The sequence below is a fragment of the Balaenoptera physalus genome (assembly GCF_965194825.1).
Source record: "Balaenoptera physalus genome assembly, chromosome: 1".
Taxonomy (NCBI): Eukaryota; Metazoa; Chordata; class Mammalia; order Artiodactyla; family Balaenopteridae; genus Balaenoptera; species Balaenoptera physalus.
In genome coordinates, this window is record NC_138882.1 from 52,609,066 (window position 1) to 52,627,145 (window position 18,080).

The 18,080-nt window shown below is 37.1% G+C and overlaps 1 protein-coding gene across 5 annotated transcripts in view; it reads right to left on the reverse strand.

Moving 5' to 3' along the window:
- The window catches only part of RASAL2 (RAS protein activator like 2), a 403,677-nt gene that overhangs the window by 37,867 nt on the left and 347,730 nt on the right, over window positions 1–18,080 (reverse strand). For all 5 annotated transcript variants that reach the window (XM_082465087.1, XM_082465088.1, XM_082465091.1 and 2 more), the window contains 4 exons: window positions 10,264–10,417; window positions 8,246–8,344; window positions 6,826–7,380; window positions 4,025–4,169 (listed from right to left, as the gene is read on the reverse strand). In XM_082465087.1, the coding sequence (XP_082321213.1) occupies window positions 4,025–4,169; window positions 6,826–7,380; window positions 8,246–8,344; window positions 10,264–10,417 (953 nt within the window). The remainder of the gene's footprint in view (window positions 1–4,024; window positions 4,170–6,825; window positions 7,381–8,245; window positions 8,345–10,263; window positions 10,418–18,080) is intronic.

Consider the following 18,080-nt stretch of genomic DNA (forward strand, 5'->3'; position numbering starts at 1 on the left):
AAGTACCACGTTGAAAGGTGAACTTTTATAGATCTGCACCTAGAAGCTGTTTAGCTGATCAGAAATTACTGAGACAGATTTAATGATCCCTTCATGTCTGCTCTCTTGCCTTTGAAAAAAAAACATCAAGGACAAAGAGGATGGGTGTTCAATATGTTGTTTAAATTTGAGTTTGTGCCTAGAATGTTCTATGGTGTGTTTCATTAACTCATTATTATCTAGCATCCAAATTTCATGTATAGAAATAAGCCACTAGGTATGGATATATTATTGCTAAAAGGAAATTTGCCTCTGCCACCAATGGTGGAAATTAGGCCTTTTTAGAGACTTTTCTATATGCCACAGAAGATGGTGTTTCCTGTTGATCAGATGCATCAACATGCAAACTGATTTCAATTAGAAAGGTAAAAGGGGTTAACAGATGAAAGACTTAATTTAAGTCTAACTAAGGCAGAGTCTGTAAACAGTAATGCTTTTACTCAAGATAAATGAAGACTGGCTAAAAGGCAGGTAGATATTGTTTAATATGACTGGCAACTTTTAACTCAATTTTCTCTGAGAATTCTTCAGGTAGTCTGCAAATAACATCTATTTTTTTTGTCCAAACTGTACAAAATACAACAAAACTTTATTCAGAGTGCTCAGCTGTACTTATTAATTTGATTTTTTGGTTTACTGAGACTTCACTGTGAAGCCTTTTTATTTAAAACTTCTCATAGGGGCTTCCCTGGTGGCAAAGTGGTTAAGAATCCGCCTGCCAATGCAGGGGACACGGGTTTGAGCCCTGGCCCGGGAAAATCCCACATGCAGCGGAGCAACTAAGCCCGTGCGCCACAACTACTGAGCCTGTGCTCTAGAGCCTCCAAGCCACAACTACTGAGCCCTCATGCCACAACTACTGAAGCCTGCGTGCCTAGAGCCCGTGCTCTGCAACAAGAGAAGCCACCGCAATGAGAAGCCCGCGCACCGCAATGAAGACCCAGTGCAGCCAAAAATAAATAAAATAAATTTATATATATAAAAAAAAGGCTAACTAGAAATATGGGGAGTTAGATGGGGAGAAGACAGTAGAATCTCTTTCCTGAAGAAGCTTACCAATTAATTTTGTTTGTGCTCTTGGAAGCAGTAGCCATTTTCAACACCCTGGTCCTTGCTTTTGGGTTACAAATATAATAGAGATCTTTGTGGGGTTACTTGAATTTCTTCCCCTGCTCACTGAATCAATTTTCAGGTCTCATTGAGCCAATCAGCTATTTAATTATTAACTGTTCTAGGACAGTTAATAATTAACTGTAATGATTAACAAAGGACTTGTCTCTCCTTTTCACTTTAGGAATTATTTCATTTGGGAAGCCTATTTAGCACACTGATGGTAGAATATGAATATCTGATTTTTAAGAAGTAGATGGTCAACAAATATCTACACCTTTATCTCCCCAGAACAGAGAATACTGTTTGAGATGCGTCATCATTGCTTTTTATAAGGCAGTGCAAATCATTAAAGCAAACTATGATACGTAATTTATGATATGACTGTATAAGCTTTTGATGTAAAACTCTGATTCTGTACCTTTCCTAATGTCAATGAAAATCCATTTTCATTAGTCTTCTTTTAAATCCCTATTAGATCTTAAACTAAAGCACATGACTTGAGAAAAGAAAAAAATATGAAGATAGGAAGCAGGAGAAGAAAAAATTTACTTCTCCAAGGTAGGAATTAACTGCTACTACAGTGAGTCCAGCATAGGTAAACACAACGGTCCTGTTTCTTGAGCAGTCATTCACTTTTTAGCCTGTGCAACCTGGCTCCTGTGCTCCTGAGAGCAGTCCCAGCCATCACTACTCATCAAAATGCAATAGCCGTGTTTTCTTTTTAATCTTTACTTTCCCCAATCTCTGACTCTATTGATACTTTTTTCCTCTTGGCGTCTAAGACAGTATTTTCCTGATTTTCTTTCTTTTTTTTGCATGTGTGCATGCATGCTTCCTCTCTCTTTGACCACTTCTCTGATTCCTCTGTTTCCTTCTACACCATAAACCAGGTGCATTGTTAGCTGTGTCTTTGGCCTTATTCTCTTCCTGCTCCTGTAATCTTGTAGTTTCATTGATTCCCTCCACATGGGTAACTTAGTCCTAAATTTTCACCAGCCAGCTAGACAGATGTCTAGGGATTTCCTACCTAGAACCTCTGGGATTTCCTACTTGAACTTCAAGTTGAATACATGTGAAGTGAAAATATCATTTCTCATTCTTTCAAGCCTACTACTTTTATGTTCTCTTTCTGTTAAGAATCTCATCATCCTTCTTGTCACTCACAAAGGCCCCAAATTAACTGCAATATTTGATCTCCTCCTCCACCAAGCCCTGCCCCATTCCCACAAACTGAAAAGTTGCCAAGTCCTATTAGCTCAACTTCTTTAATATTTCTTAGATCCAACTTTTCTCTTACTCTTGGCGATTACCTCATTCAGAGTCTTGTTATTTCTTGCCTTCCTTATTATAATGGCTTCTTAACTGGTCTCTGCGTTCAGTTGCTTTCTTCACCAACCCATTTAAATCACTCTGTTAAACTGACTCTATTAAAAACACCCTGCTCAAAACTTCCAGTTGTTCACCAATGATTACTGTAAAATCTACACTCCTCAGCCAGGCAGTCAAGGCCCTCAACTAATTGGTTCTAATTATCTGTCTAATCATTTTTGTTGTTGTTGACTTGTCTTTTTCACTTTATTGTCCAGCTAATTGGCTATATTCCAAACATGCCTGGTTCTCTGGTACCTCGATGCCTTTTTGTTCATGAGGTTCTTTCCCCTATGCTAATCCCTGCCATTTCCATTGTCCAATCTCTGCTTTTACAAACCTTGCTAAACTTCGAGCTACACACACATCATAAATGTCACAAGGGAAATTTTATAATTCCATCAGGTATAATCAATTTCTTTAATTATTTGAAAAGGCACAGGATTCTCTTTCTCTTTTTGGTTATAGGGATATCCTTATCTTTCTTATCTATCTATATTGTAAGCTCCCTAAGGGCAAACATTTATCCATTCATTCATACCTTATTGTCTATTCTTGATAGTCTCATGTGACTGCTGAGCACTTGAAATTTGGCTAGTGCAAACTGAACGTGTAATAAATATAAACTGCACACAATTTCAAGAGTTAGAATGAAAAAAGTAAAATACTTCATTAATAATTCTTATATTGATAACGTATTAAATAATATTTGGATATAATGGGTTAAATAAAATGTTATCAAAATTAAATTTACCTGTTTCTCTTTACCGTTTTTATACTGTGACTACTAGAAAATTTAAATTACTCACATGTGACTCACATTATGTTTCTTTAGGATGGTGCTGCTCTACATTCTGTGTGAAGTACTGGGGATATGGGGATAAAAAAAATGACACTCTTCTTCAAGGAACTCATGTCTGCTTTATCAGAATGTATACCAAAGTGCCGAGCACAGTGTCTTACTCTAGTGGTTAACACCTGAATGTCACGACCAAATATGGAGCTGCAAGTGGGTGGTCTAGTCATTAAGAACTACTGATTGGACAAAAATTAGTTGTGAAAAATTCTGTAGGTCTGGAAGGCAGAAATTGGGAGTTGTGGGAATTGGCAGGAGTTTCTCCATTTTAGATGCATAATGCTAACACTTTCAAGACTTAGGATTTATATCATGATATAAATACCCAACACTTTGGGGGAAACAGGTCAACTAGAAATGACATCTCATTACTAACATTACTGTGTATCTCAGAATCTCAGGGACTTGAGGGCATGGGGGTAGCTGCCTATGCTGATGAGGTTTCTCTTACTGTACATAGTGTAAGAAATCAATCTGCTGTCCCCTGCTGAGTACTGCAGAGACTTCTTACAGCTGAAACTCCAACTTTAACACTTTAATCAGCTAGAACCAGATAACATGCAGAATTTGAGTTCTATTTGGTTGTTTCATGAGGGTCTAAAAATCAAAAGGGAAAGAAAAGAAAACAGATGTTTTTCTTCTCCATACCCAATGCATCATGAAGATACTGTTGTCCCACCAACTTGAGGTATTCCTCAATGGATTTGGTGGCAATGGTATTCTCTCTGAAGATCAAGACATCATGCTCTCCACAACGATCCACCTCAGACATCACCAAGTCGGTCAGAAAATCCTGGTAGAATAATGTTCAGTCAGGCAGAAAGCAACTGAATAAATAATATACATTAGGAGACACTGATGAAATATCAAACATCCTGGGAACACTGCTTTAAAACTAAAGCTACCAGATTCATTTGAAAGAAAAAAGTCAGTCAGGATAAAATTTTAGGTGTCACCAATCCTAAGTTAAAAATTCCTTCAAAGGTTTTTCATCACACTTTTGATATAGACTGTAATTCTTTTTTTTTTTTTTTTTACACACACACACTGTATTTTATTTTTACAAGAGATAAATAGACTGACACCAAGCATTGTACATGGATGACCACAACAAAAGCAACAATGATTGCAATTACCAAACATGAAACACACTCATACTATGTCATAATATTGACATTCATAGACTGTAATTCTGAATGTGGCCTGCAAGTCTCTATATTTTCTGGTTTCTATCTTCCCAGCCTCATCTCATACCATTCTCTCTGTATTGTGCTCTAGTCTCAAGGGCCTTTTTTTTTTTTTTTTGTAGGTCCTTGAATACATCAAGCCCTTTCTAACACACAATGTTGTCTATTCACCACAGAGCTTTCTGCAAATGCTGTTCTCAGTTCTGCTTCACTCCCACCCTTGCTCTGCCCTCACTGCTATGGAGTTAATTCCTCAGAGCCTTTGGATTTTAGTTTGCACATCTTTCCTCAGTGAAGCCTTATCTTACCAACACTGCCCCTGAACTCCATTAGTCAGGTCCCCTTAATCCACATTCTCACAGCACCATATAACTTTTTAAAAATCTGCACTTTTCACAGTAATCACACATTTCTGTAATTATTTGATTAACATCTGTCTTCCCCAGAAGACTGTGAGTCCCATGAGACCAAAGACAGTGTCTATTTTTATTCACCTCTATATTTCCAGCATTTAACAGCTTCTGACACATATTAGGCATTCAATATATAATGGTTACAAACTGGTCCATAGTATCAACATGAAATTTCTTGAACTAACCATCTGAATTCATTTTCTAGGCTGATTATATTTGTATGTATGTATGTATCCCCATCCATCCATCCATCCATCCATCCATCCATCCATCCATAGCAAAGAAAGGCATAAGGAGAAATAAAGCCCTTAAGAAATAACTGCTTCATTTCTCAACAGTCCTAAGGAACTTGATTTAAAGTTCATTGTTTACTGTTGTTCAATTTGAAATGTGATAACATCCTGTATTTTGAATGTTATATATTCACTGGATATTTCAAAGTCTCCAAAATCAAAAACAGAGGGAATATGCTGATTTATTTTAAAATTATGCATTTTAAACATGAATGGGATTTATTCCAGGGTAGATCAACACTGTAAAAGAGTTGTAGACTTAGGAGTCACTACTAAAACTCTTGTGCTAAGGGTCAGGAAGAAACTTGGGGCTGATGGTAACATTCTGTATCTTGATTGCTGTGGTTTCCATGGGTGCATAATCTGTCAAAACTCACTGAATTTTTCACTTTAAATGGGTATAGTTTATGATATGTAAATTGTACCTCAATAAAGCTGTTTAAAAATCCTACATATATCCTTGAACCCTGAGCAAATGAAGAACAGAAAGAACATATCCATACAATTTCAAAGATGAGACTCAAAATTTCAATGACACCTTTTTTAACACCAGAAAGCTCAAAATTATTAGTAGTAAATTCAAACACCAAAATGATAATCAGTAGGAGGGCAGTTAAATAAGGGACTAAATATTGAATATTTGATATATTCTGATTTGTATCAAGAAATTTTAAAAACGCTTTATTTTATTGTTCAGTTCTACATAAATTATTCTAGCTGTGAACTCCTCTAGATCTAAAATACAATTTTACCATGACCAATTTGCATATAATATAATGGAGACTTAGCCTAGTTAAGTGAATATGCCTCACAGAGGTGATAATTACCACAGTTCAGGCTGATCAAAGACTCTATCAATTGTTACATCTGAAACTAACACATTGTAAATCAACTATACTCCAATAAAAATTTTTAAAAAAAGACCCTATCATTTGTTTAGTGTTCTTTATACAATTAGTATATTTCTCTCTATCTTCCTGAACTTTTACTTCTATCCAGCATGAATTGACATGAGGTTATCATGAGACAGCTAACAATTAAATAACATCCCTTGGTATTTTAATTCCAAATTTAGATGTTAATCTCATGAAGACTCTTGCTAATGACCAGCATGCTTCTGGAATACCTCATTCTGTGACTAGGGGGGTACAGTCATGAGTCAATCTTAATTTAAAATATAGTGAGGAATAAAACCATCATACAACACACTCCAGAACTAAAGATAAATAATCCTGAACATATTGAGGGAGTATCCATCAATCCTACCATTTATTTTGTCAGACAGTAAAGAGCTAGCTGCAGTATCTCTATTTCATGCAAATAAACTTTAAATAAATACTTGTTAGTCTCCATTTTACTTCTTCACTTTCATCATCTCCATCTTTTCTGGATCTAAGAACCACTAATAGGTTTCCTTCCTAATTCTCTTTTTTTTTTTTTTGACCATTAGCAAAGCATATTTCTCTAATTTGAATCTCCACAGTAAACATGTGCTTGTTTCTTCATAAAAGGTAGGGAGGAGATTTTGGGTAATGCAACCCACCTTTTCCACTTACCTTGGCTCTGCCAGTACTTTGAAGAATGTGCACTAAGGCACAGGCCAACTCTTCCTTATTTCTCACACTAATTACTGGTTCAAGAACAGAACACAACATGGTGTAGTTGCTGGTGACAAATTCTGCAAACTCTTTGTATTGCTCCATAGGCAGAATGGTGATAGTTTGGAAACGTGATTTAATCCGAATAGAAGGTCCTCCTGTCTTTCCTTTGTTGGGTGTAGGTGTACTCACTGGGTACCACTTTTCTACAAATTGGCGACCAGTCACACTGGCAGTGGGGATATTGACTAGCCCTACATAATTATTCTTGTCTTTTTTTTTCTTTTTTTCCACATCTTTATAAATGTGAACTGTGATGCTATGAAGAGGTGGTAGGCTGTAGAACTCAAAATGTTCACCCCAGAAAATATTGTCTGCTTTGGTCTTGCTGGTTGTACGAGCAAAGAGGGTATCATCAAGGCACAGTTCACAGAAATATTTCTTTTTAGGGGCAAGGTCCTTGGCTTCAATAATCCATAAACGGAGAACGTTTTCAGCTCGTCTGCAATTGTCCTATAAAGAAGTAACAAAGTTGTGTTTGAGAGTTGAAATCCCAGAAAGACAACATTTTCCTCTTAAAGTAGGTGATGCTATGTACTTCATTAAGGGCAGTCAAAAAATAATGAAGGGGATTGCAAGCTCTCAGAGAGCCACATACATTCTATTTTACTTGGGTTAAAAAAATATCATCCTGTAAGTTTTCATATAGCCAGTTTTGTGGCAACTGAATTAGCTTTCTGCAAATAAAATAGAGATAAGTAATTAAGAAACTTGTGTTATAGTCCCATTTCTGTCTTGTACTAGCTTCTCACTTGGTCAAGTGACCTAACTTCTCTGAGTCCTCTTATCTACGGGTCCCCAAACCCCAGGCCACGGACTGGTACCGGTCTGTGGCCTGTTAGGAACTGGGCTGCACAGCAGGAGGTGAGCCAGCGGGCAAGCGAGTGAAGCTTCCTCTGTATTTACAGCCGCTCCCCATCGCTCACACGACAGCCTGAGCTCCGCCTCCTATCAGCATTATGGTGAGTTGTATAATTATTTCACTATATATTACAATATAATAATAATAGAAATACAGTACACAATAAATGTAATGCACTTGAATCATCCCAAAACCCCCCCGCCCCCCACCGTCCGTGGAAAAATTGTCTTCCATGGGACTGGTCCCTGGTGCCAAAAAGGTTGGGGACTGCTGTTCTTATCCACACTGGTAATATCATGATACTATCTGTAATAAGATTATTTTGAGCATAAAAGGACAAAACGTATATGTGTTTAAAAGTTCTATAAAATTTAAGGTATTATTACTCTATTTACCTGCAATCAACTTACTGCTTATAGAGTTATACATTTTTTGGACATTCAAAGCCCCTATTACCTTATTTGGTTGAACTGTCCTGCGAAGGTTTTCCATCCACTTATCCCTCTCTGAAGCGGAGTTACAGCTGAAGCATTTACTTCCACTTAAGTAGGTAACCTTCAACATAAAGATTAGAGATAAGGAAAAGGAAATACAGGGCTTGGGGTCTCTATCTTCCTAGTTGTATCATTTAAGAGTTAGAGATATGCTATGAACCCATATTATACTACATGGTAACCAAAATGATATTTGCTGGTTTTATGATATCTATATGTACATTCACATTCACTTTTTGCTTTGTTATCTAGTTAGCATCTACTAGAATGCAGGTATGAAGACAAAGGCCATTGAGAATTCAGCTCAGGAACCTAAAACTGGCCTACAGTTTAGAAAGAACAAAACTAAAAACCTTTAATTAAACTTAAACCTTTAAAAATTACCTGCAAATAAATATGCTCAATTCTGAGTTAATAAAAATAACTAAAAAGGGAAGAAGGTCTCTAAAACAACTTACTTCTTGGGACTGCCTTCATTATAATGTTACAGAAGGCTACTACGTGAAACTGAAAAGAGTTACCAGTATTGAATTACTTTGGTCTCTTCTACTAGGCAACCAGTCTGATTGCCAATCATTTAATTAGGTTAGCCTGACGATTATTATCAATGTTCTTTAAAAATGTAGCATGTTGTCTCTATGCCTAGAACCTAACACCTGGCTGGGCATACAATCCGTTGAACTGAGCTCTACAAATATGGCAAAGTTCAAGTGACTTTTATACAAAAGAACACCAATAAATAACCTGTCCAAATTGCTAAAGTGGTACATATTAACTCAATCTCAGATTATAACCTAGTGAATCAGATCAGATGTTACATTCTGTCTAATATGGTAGCTATTAACCACACGTGGCTAGCGAGCACCTGAAATACTAGTCCAAACTGAGATGTGCTATAAGTGTACAATATACACCAGATTTTGAAGATTCAGTTTTTAAAAAAAGAATGTAGAAAGTTTCAGTGATAATTTTTAGTTCCATGTTAGAAGTGGTAACATTTGGTTTAATAAAATTTAAAATTACACATGTGGCTTGCACTGTATTTCTGTTGGATAGTGCAGGTCCATAAGAAAAGGTATAAAACATCTTTCAACTTCTACAATATCTAACATAGGACTCATCACTAATAACTTTGTAAGTTTGTGCTCATTAATTAAATCATAACCCTAACAAGTATATGGATGGTTTTGAAATTAAATTTGCAAATGGCCAATTGTGTACATTTACTTTGGGAGGGGGAAATTACCTTATAAAAGGTGATGATGAAATTTTCTGGTGAAGGGCAATTTGTTCACTGAAGAAGTTAGGCACTTGCAATGTGCCAGGGACTGGGCTAAGTGCTGGGGATTACAAAAATAAATAAGACATGGTCCCAGATCTTGAACTGCCCATGTTTTAGTTAGAAAAATTATGGTTTTAGTCAATTTCCTCAAAAGGATCATTAAAATTGGGGGGTTTGGCTTTCAGGAGAAAAATAATAACATATTGTGTGATATCTTTATCAATACTAAAAAATTAAAATACTAACAATAAGTTATTAATCTTGTGACCTCTGCTGAGAATGCACTAAGAACCCATTTATTTATTTATTTTTAAAAAATTGGGGTATAGTTGTTTTACAATGTTGTGTTAGTTTCTGCTGTACAGCGAAGTGAATCAGCTATATGTATACATATATCCTCTCTTTTTTGGATTTCCTTCCCATTTAGGTCACCACAGAGCACTGAGTGGAAGAACTCATTTCTTTTGAAAGCAGACAAGCCCAAAAGGAATGAGAAGCCATCATTAATAACTTTAATCACTAACAGAATCAGATTAGCAGATTTCCAATTTTTCCCCTGTAAGTAGGTAATTTTCAGCAACTGAAAACCAGTTAAGATGATCAAATCATCAGTACTACAGTAATGCGATCACAAGAATACTGGATAGAAAAATCTCTTTGTTGTCGAACTACTCTTCCTTTTTCCTACACTTTTCTACCTCAAAGCAGAAGTCTTGTCCAAGGATGCTGCTATGGAGTGGCTTCACTGACACGGGCTCCCCTCTGCCAAGATCCAGACATTCCACTGCACTGCATGGGCTCAGCAGGGATTCATGGGAACGTGACTCTTTTAGCTTAGGCAGCCCACGAGACCTAAAAGTAGAAAAAGATATTTATGGTAGTGTAACCACTTGGCCAACAAGAAAATAAAGGTCAAACGCAATGGAGGCTTAACCAAATGTATAAATGCCTAAGAGGAAAATAAATGAGCAAATTAACAGTTAATCTGTAACAATAATAATAGGACAATATTCATGTGGCACAGATAAACCACATACATATTTGTGTCTGTGTGTACACACTTTCTTTTTTCAACAAAACACAAAAATGTGCTATAACTTTACTAGTCTCAAGGGAGCTTGAAGCTCCACCACAGACATTGTTTTTATCCTCATTCCTGTGTTGGAGATGGAGAAATATATATCATCTAAGGTTATCTTACACATTTTTTTTTATGCAAAGGTGTTATCAAAAGACATATCGTTTCTTTTTCTTTTTTATTTTCCATGCTATAGCTTTATTCTCTACTATCAGTGACAAAGTAGCAGTGACTGAACCCTCATTCTGTTTCCTTCTGCTTTGGCAGAATAAACACGCATACACAAACCCAGAATCAAAGCCAAACTTTTCAGCACAAGACCCTGCTTTTCCAAAGGTCTGATTTCCATCTCTATATGGAATTCTTTTCTGGCAAGCTCTTGGTTCTATCTATGCTTTACTGTACAAATATGAATAAAGAGTAAAATGCCTTGAAGAAACTTCCCACCCTCAAAAGAAATGTTCAAACTAGAAGAACAGACCTTTGTCAACACCATTCAGGCATTCTGGTTGATTTTGTCCCCTAGTTGTTTAAAAAGGAATGAGGGGAAGCATGACTCTTGTCACTACAGGAGCTAGTACTTCACTGCCTTCCCCTTGGAAGAATCAATGAAGCCAAACAATATAAAACACAATATTCTTGAATCCAGAACTGGGTAGCTATGCAGTTTTACTCAATAATTATAGTATTTATTGACTGAAACACCCGGAGTTAAATACATATATTTCAAGCAGAAGTACCTAGTAATAGGGATAAAAAGAAATGCCTTGTGGAAAGACATTTGTTTTTGTAAAACACATTAAATAAGCAGCTTCATTCATTTCATTGAAATAACCATGTTAACTTAAAAAGGAACCAAAATACTTAACGCCAGAGTAGCTTTCAGTTAAATTATAAAGTAATGAGATATAGGAAACTAGCACGAAAGGCTGCTCTTACCCTTCTGTTTCCATTCTAACACTGTTTAATCAAACTCCGTACAGTAAAAAACATCTTAAGCAATAGGACCTTAGTCCATTCTTCTTTCCACACACAAAAATGTGTGTTCTAATGTTCAGCAATCTTTTTACGGTCAAAAAGTCAATAATTATATTTACCATTGATAATACAAAGGATGCACAAAAGCCACCTAATGTTTTGTACCTAAAAATATAACAATGTAATGGCTCCACATTTATTTCCTTTTGTTCTACTGGATAAGACAATGACATGTTATATACTGTCAACAGAGCATATCAACTATAAATAACTAAATGCAAAAACAAATTTTAATGTAATTACCATACAACCTTTCCCAATATGCTTCATAGGAAGCCTGGTTGAGGCAACAGGATACTGTAATCTTTTCTAAACACATATGAAACAACAGTTCCAGCCCGTTTTTCCCAGGAGGAGTTGCTTGTAGGGGAAAAGGCTATCCTGCTCTGGGAGTGAGCCTCTCAACAGGGAAGATGAAGGCATATTTAAAATAGGAGGTACAAAATAAGGCTTACTTTTATGTTTTAAATTCTTTAGGAAAATATTCTAAAACAAATTAATTTTATCTCAAACCAAATAAATGTCTACCTACATGAAGCAACTGTACAGCCATCTTGCAGTGCACCCCCAAATCATAGCGGTGCCACATGTCACGGTACAGCAAATCACTTTCTGAACTACATCTCAGAAAACAACTCTTTAGGAGACAAGAACCAATAGAAGATGGTTTCCCCTGCTGCCTTCGGTTACTGATAATATCTCTGGATAAATGTTTTCCAGGTGTAATTTCAAGTCTTCAGTAGAAGCAGAACAGAAACACATATAACAGAACATGAAGTCATCTTCCAAATAGGCTGCAGGACAGGTAATATTCTTCTCTTCCTCAGGCTGCATCCAGCCCCTCAGGTAACACAAACAAGGTTCCTGGGCTCTAGGCTGGGTCTGTTGCCATGGTGCTACACCTATAAGGAGATTAGAGCCAAAGGCAGCTGGGAGAAGCTGCAGCTTGAAGGACTCAAGGAGCATGCTCTGCAAATGTGACCATTTTAAGACAGAAAGGAAGGAATGGCGAGGCCCCGCCCACTTCCATGAACAATTTCGGAGTCAAAAGCTGTAGGAAAAAAACTGAGGCAACTCTGGGGGTGGAGGAGAATCTCTTAACTCTGCTAGAGAACGAAGCTGCGAAGCTTTAGATGTTTGCTAGATGATCCCCAGCCCACTACTAAAAGGTATTTGCCACATCCCACCTTGCAAGTACAATCTTTCTCTCATATCCGTTTTATTTCCTTTGCAGTGCTTACCCTAGTTTAATGTTTCTAGGTATTATTTTCATTAACTTATCTGAGTTACATTTTTTTTTCTTTCGGAAAGAGTTGGATAATTTTCCTTATTCACTGTATTTCCAGTGCTGAACAAATGTCATTTTGATACTCAGGTTTAACTTCCAAATACAGCCATAAACAGATATCATAACCAAGCCACCTGGAATTAGAATTCAAAATTCTTCCTGGTTATGGAAATTTCAGCTGTTAATATATATAGTTCAGGGTCTCCTGTTGTTCAGCATTTATGTGTTTGTGTGTATATACACACCGATGCCCATGAACTGAACACCAAAGTTGCTAATATGTTCAACATTGCTAATGAACAAATAAGCAAGCCCTTCCTGTATTGGGAAGAAAGTGACTTGGAGAAGACAGAAGTAATTCCCAGAGAAGCAGGATTACAGTAAACAGGAAGATCAAGCAGCCTGGGAGTGGCAGCGGTGGGGAGGCATAATCTGTGCAAATATTTCTATATAATAGCATTAGTAAGCCCAAGTCCTCTCTAATCATGTTTACCTCCTCCTGTACCTTCCTATGAGTTGATTTTTCTTAGGTCTGCTAATCAGAGTTTTAGCAGTTCTGTATGGCACTACAGTTTACTTCTCTAATGGAAAGCAGAAGGTGGATTTATTGAGAGAAAAATAGGAGTTTAAAACGATGTTTCCCAGTCCAATCTGACAATGACCATCAAGGAACCTAACCTCAAAAGTGGACGTTGTGAATCCCTTGACTACTGGTTCTCTTCCCGATCCCTGCACCCCTACTCCCCAACCCCCATCATCCCAAACACCATGTAATAATTCAGGGCTCAATGTGATAGGTAAGGGTTAAAAATCTAATTGCTTTGCTGATGAAGATTACCTGCTGCTTCTGACCTATTTAAGAGAGAAACTACAAGGCAGGAATAGCTTTCTATTACCCACTACAGTGAATTAATATTATATTGCTTTAACCCACATCACTATCTGAAATCAATCTTAAAAGACAAAAGTGAAGGGGTTGGGGGTGAGGAGCCAACACACACACCACTGGATTCACTGAAGAAAAAAAGGGAGTCAAAGAACTCTGATTAAGAGCAATGTTAAGTAAAACAGCTGGATTTTTCCCAGCTCAACCATCCAATTTTTTAAAAAGCATACTTCCCCCAAAGCACCAGTGGTGCTTGGATGTGCTAGCTCAATCTGGCACATTTTTACAGATTCAGTTCCAAATGTGGGAAACTTTTAATTAAAAATATAACTGAAAAAAATGCTTATTGCCACACAAAATCCTGTACTCCAGTGCAGGTGAATTTCTGCTTGGCATGGCAGTTATGATTCTAGACTGCTTTGCTGAGTTCTTGGAAAGACAGCTCAGCCATAAACTGAGTACAGCAATATATGTTTGTATTCACCAGTATGTGTTCCTAAGGCACTTTATCTGGTTTGAAAATTTCCCAGGTAGAAATTAATAAAATTTGGTATCCTAATACTCTACCAATAAACTTACAAAGGGTCTAATCAGTTTTTTAAAAGTTGCATCTGAGCTTTCACTTTGGGAAAAAGGCAGCTTTACTTGCTCCCCAGATTTTATTGTTTTTCAACCTGGTATCTGTGAAACTATCCAACTGATGTTTTCTGTTTGAAAGAGCAGATCCTTTCCTATACTACTGAATATAAAGCTTTCCCTACCTGGATTTAAAAAAAAAAAAAAAAAAGAAAAGAAAGAAAGAAATAAGAGCTCATTCATCAGAGTTCTGCTTGTGTGCTAAAAAAATGTCCCCCCGAGGATCCTGACAGCCCTAGCTGCACTGATTTACCTGCTGCAGTTAAAGCCAGTCCCTACTGCTTACACTACTCACTGGTTTTTATGTTTACTTAAAAAAATATCATACAACCACTCACACAAAAAGCTATTATGGAAACGTAACATATACCGCTGATCTTCCTTCTCTCTGCTCTCAGCCTCTGACAGGATGGTCTAAGGAGCCCAGCTGCTAATGGTAAAGAAGGATGTCTGTCAGTCTGAGTTTTCACTTAAACTCATGGTAAGGAAATTTATCATCACGGTCAAAAATGACATTCAGCCTATTTTGGTACATATACATGTATACAGACAATGAAGACAGGCACAGAATGAAGACAAGATTATAAATATTAAAACATGTTCTGAAGGGCAGAAAACTCAACCAGCTTCCAATATGACAGACACTAGGGAACAATCTCCTTACAGAAACTGTACCATATTGTAATACACCTTTTTTTGTTCTTAAATTGCAAATGGAATAAAATCTACTAATGCCTATTAAACAAATTCAATGTAAACACAACTATACTGAATTAAAAAAAAAACCCATGAAACTAAACCAAACCACACTCATAAACCACTCAATTAACATACTTACTAGTGTAAGAGTGAGTGGAAAGATTAGTTTTTTTTTTTTCTTTTTTTCTGAATTTAGGCTTTCAGCCTCATCGTTACCATAAAATTAAGTATGGGTGAAAAGAGGGTAAAAAGTTAGAGGGAATCCCCTGGCGGTCCAGTGGTTAAGACTCTGCGCTTTCACTGCCAAGGGCATGGGTTCAATTCCTGGTCGGGGAACTAAGATCCCACAAGCTGCACCATGAGGCCAAAAAAAAAAAAAAAAAAAAAAAGAAAGAAAGTTAGACACTGATGAAGTTCAATGACATTTACTTCTTAATCATCCCTAAACTAGGAAAAAGGATGCAATAGTGGCTCTGTGGGCACTTAGTAGGGGCCCTGGATCTTCAGCTGGGGATTCAAAGAAAGTTTCTTGGAGGTAAAAATAATGTGAAGTTGTGAACTTAAGGATGGAGTGGAATTAGCTCTATGTGGAGGTACTGAGCGTTCTAGAGGGAATGACCAGCATGTGAGAAGGCCTGTAGTGAGAACATACAAATCTGGGGTGTTTGAGGAACTGAAAAGAATTCAGCAGTGTGGCTCTGGTGCAGTGTGGATGTGTGTTGGGGCTGAGAGAAGAGGAATGGGGAATAATGAGGCTTGAGAGATACCATGATGGGACCCATAGTAACGTGGGTGTTCCAATTTGATCACAAGACCAGTGGATGGACATAGAAAGGTTGTGGGTGGTGGAAGGTGAATGACATGATCAGATGTGTGCCTTGGCAAGAGTATACTTTGGCTAAAAAGTGGAGAAAGAGAGGGGTACACAGAGGAGAGAGAAATAATGACTTAGAGACTGGTTCATAGGTTATGATAGTAACCTGAGTAAAGATCACAAACTAGAGCAGCAGAAATACAGAAGTGGATGGATTTGGGGCTATTAGGTGGTAAATAGGCCTTAATGACTGCAGTGCTGGAGGCATCAGGGAGAGGGTAGAGTCAAGGTTGAGCCACTGGGTAGAAAGATGGTAATGTCCTTTACAGAGATGGGAAGTGAGAGGCAATGTTGGTTGAAGCAAGGGGGGAAATAAAATCAAGATTAGTACAAGTTTGAGGTTCCTGTGGGAGTAGATGTTTGCCACAGACTGAATGTCTCACCCCAAAATTTATGTTGAAATGCTAACCTCCAATGTGATTGTATCAGGAAGTGTGACCTTTGGGAGGTGATCAGGTCAGGGGAGTGGAGCCCTCGTGAAGGGGATTAGTGCCTTTATAAAATGGACCCCAAAGAGATCCATCACCCATTCCCCCATCTGAGGACACAGAGAAAGGGAAGTCTTTTGAAACAGGAAGCAGGTCCCTACCAGACACTGAATCTGCCAGAACCTTGATCTTGGACTTCCTAGCCTCCAGAACTGTGAGAAATAAATTTCTGTTGATTATAAGCTATCTAGTCTATGATGTTTTATTACTGCAGTCTCAACAGACTAAGACAATGTGAATACTGAAATAGAACATGTAGACTGAGAAAAGGTCCTAAGAAAATAACCTGAGAAATGTTAACATTTAAATCTACAAAACTGACAGAAGAGACTGAAGAATCTGAAAGACAGAAGGAAAACCAGGAGACTCAAGTATCATAAAAGCCCAGGGAAGAGAACTCTTAAAAAGGATGGACTGTCCATTACTGTAGAAGATAGAGTGTGTTAAAATATTAACAGTAGCCATTGGGTATATGAACTGAGAGATAATTGTAGATAATTGTAGCAGTTTCAGTGAAATGACGAGGACAAAAATGAGACTCCAGACGGTTGAGAAAATGAATAGGATATGAGAAAGTGGAGACTAACTCATAAAGTCTGATGGTGAAGAGGTGGCAACTGGGAAACAGCTACAGGGAGGCATGAGGTTGAAATGGGGTTGAAGGAGGTTTTCTCTAGTTAATCATTTTTTCCCCTTAAATAATAAAGTAATAAATGCTTTTGGTAATAAATGCCAAGAGCTCAGAAGGACAGAGGGTGAAAAATAAAAATACGGCTACCTCCCTCAATCTCCTACAGAAAATACTATTAATGATTTTTGTGACCCCTCTCAGAAATTTTTTGTACACAGACAACCAAATATTATACATATACATATATGTGTGTGTATGTGTGTGTGTGTGGGTATGTATACACATACAAATGAGATTCTACCATACTTTTTTTCCTTAAGAGTATATTTTGGAAATTTGTCTACACTGGAACATATAGATATAAATTGCTGCTTTTTAATGATCACTGTATTCCCTTATATGGGCCTATAGAAGTTTAACCAATCCTTGATGACCATCTAAGTCTCTTTTCTTTTCTCTTTTTTTTTGGTGATCACCACTGAGGTTCAAAAAGTATCTTAGTACATATACCTTGAAGCACATGTGCATGTATTCATGCTTTAAATTTCCAGATGTGAAACTGCTAGATCAAAGGGCACATACATTTAAAGTTTTGATATTGCTATTTATCCTCCATAATAGATGGCAACAGTTTAAAGTCCTACTAATAGTGCATGTTTCTATACACATCACCAAAATGAGATATGGCTAAACTTCAAACATATTTGCCAGTATAATTGGTAAAAAAGGGTATTTCATTGCTATACTATTGCTTTAGTATGAATTTCTTTAGTTATGAGGTTGAGGACATTTAAACATGTATATTGGCAATCTCAGTTCTCTTTTCTGGGAATTATGAACTGTTATTTCATGTTCTTAAACCATTTTTCTAATTGTTTAACTTAACTGATATGTATT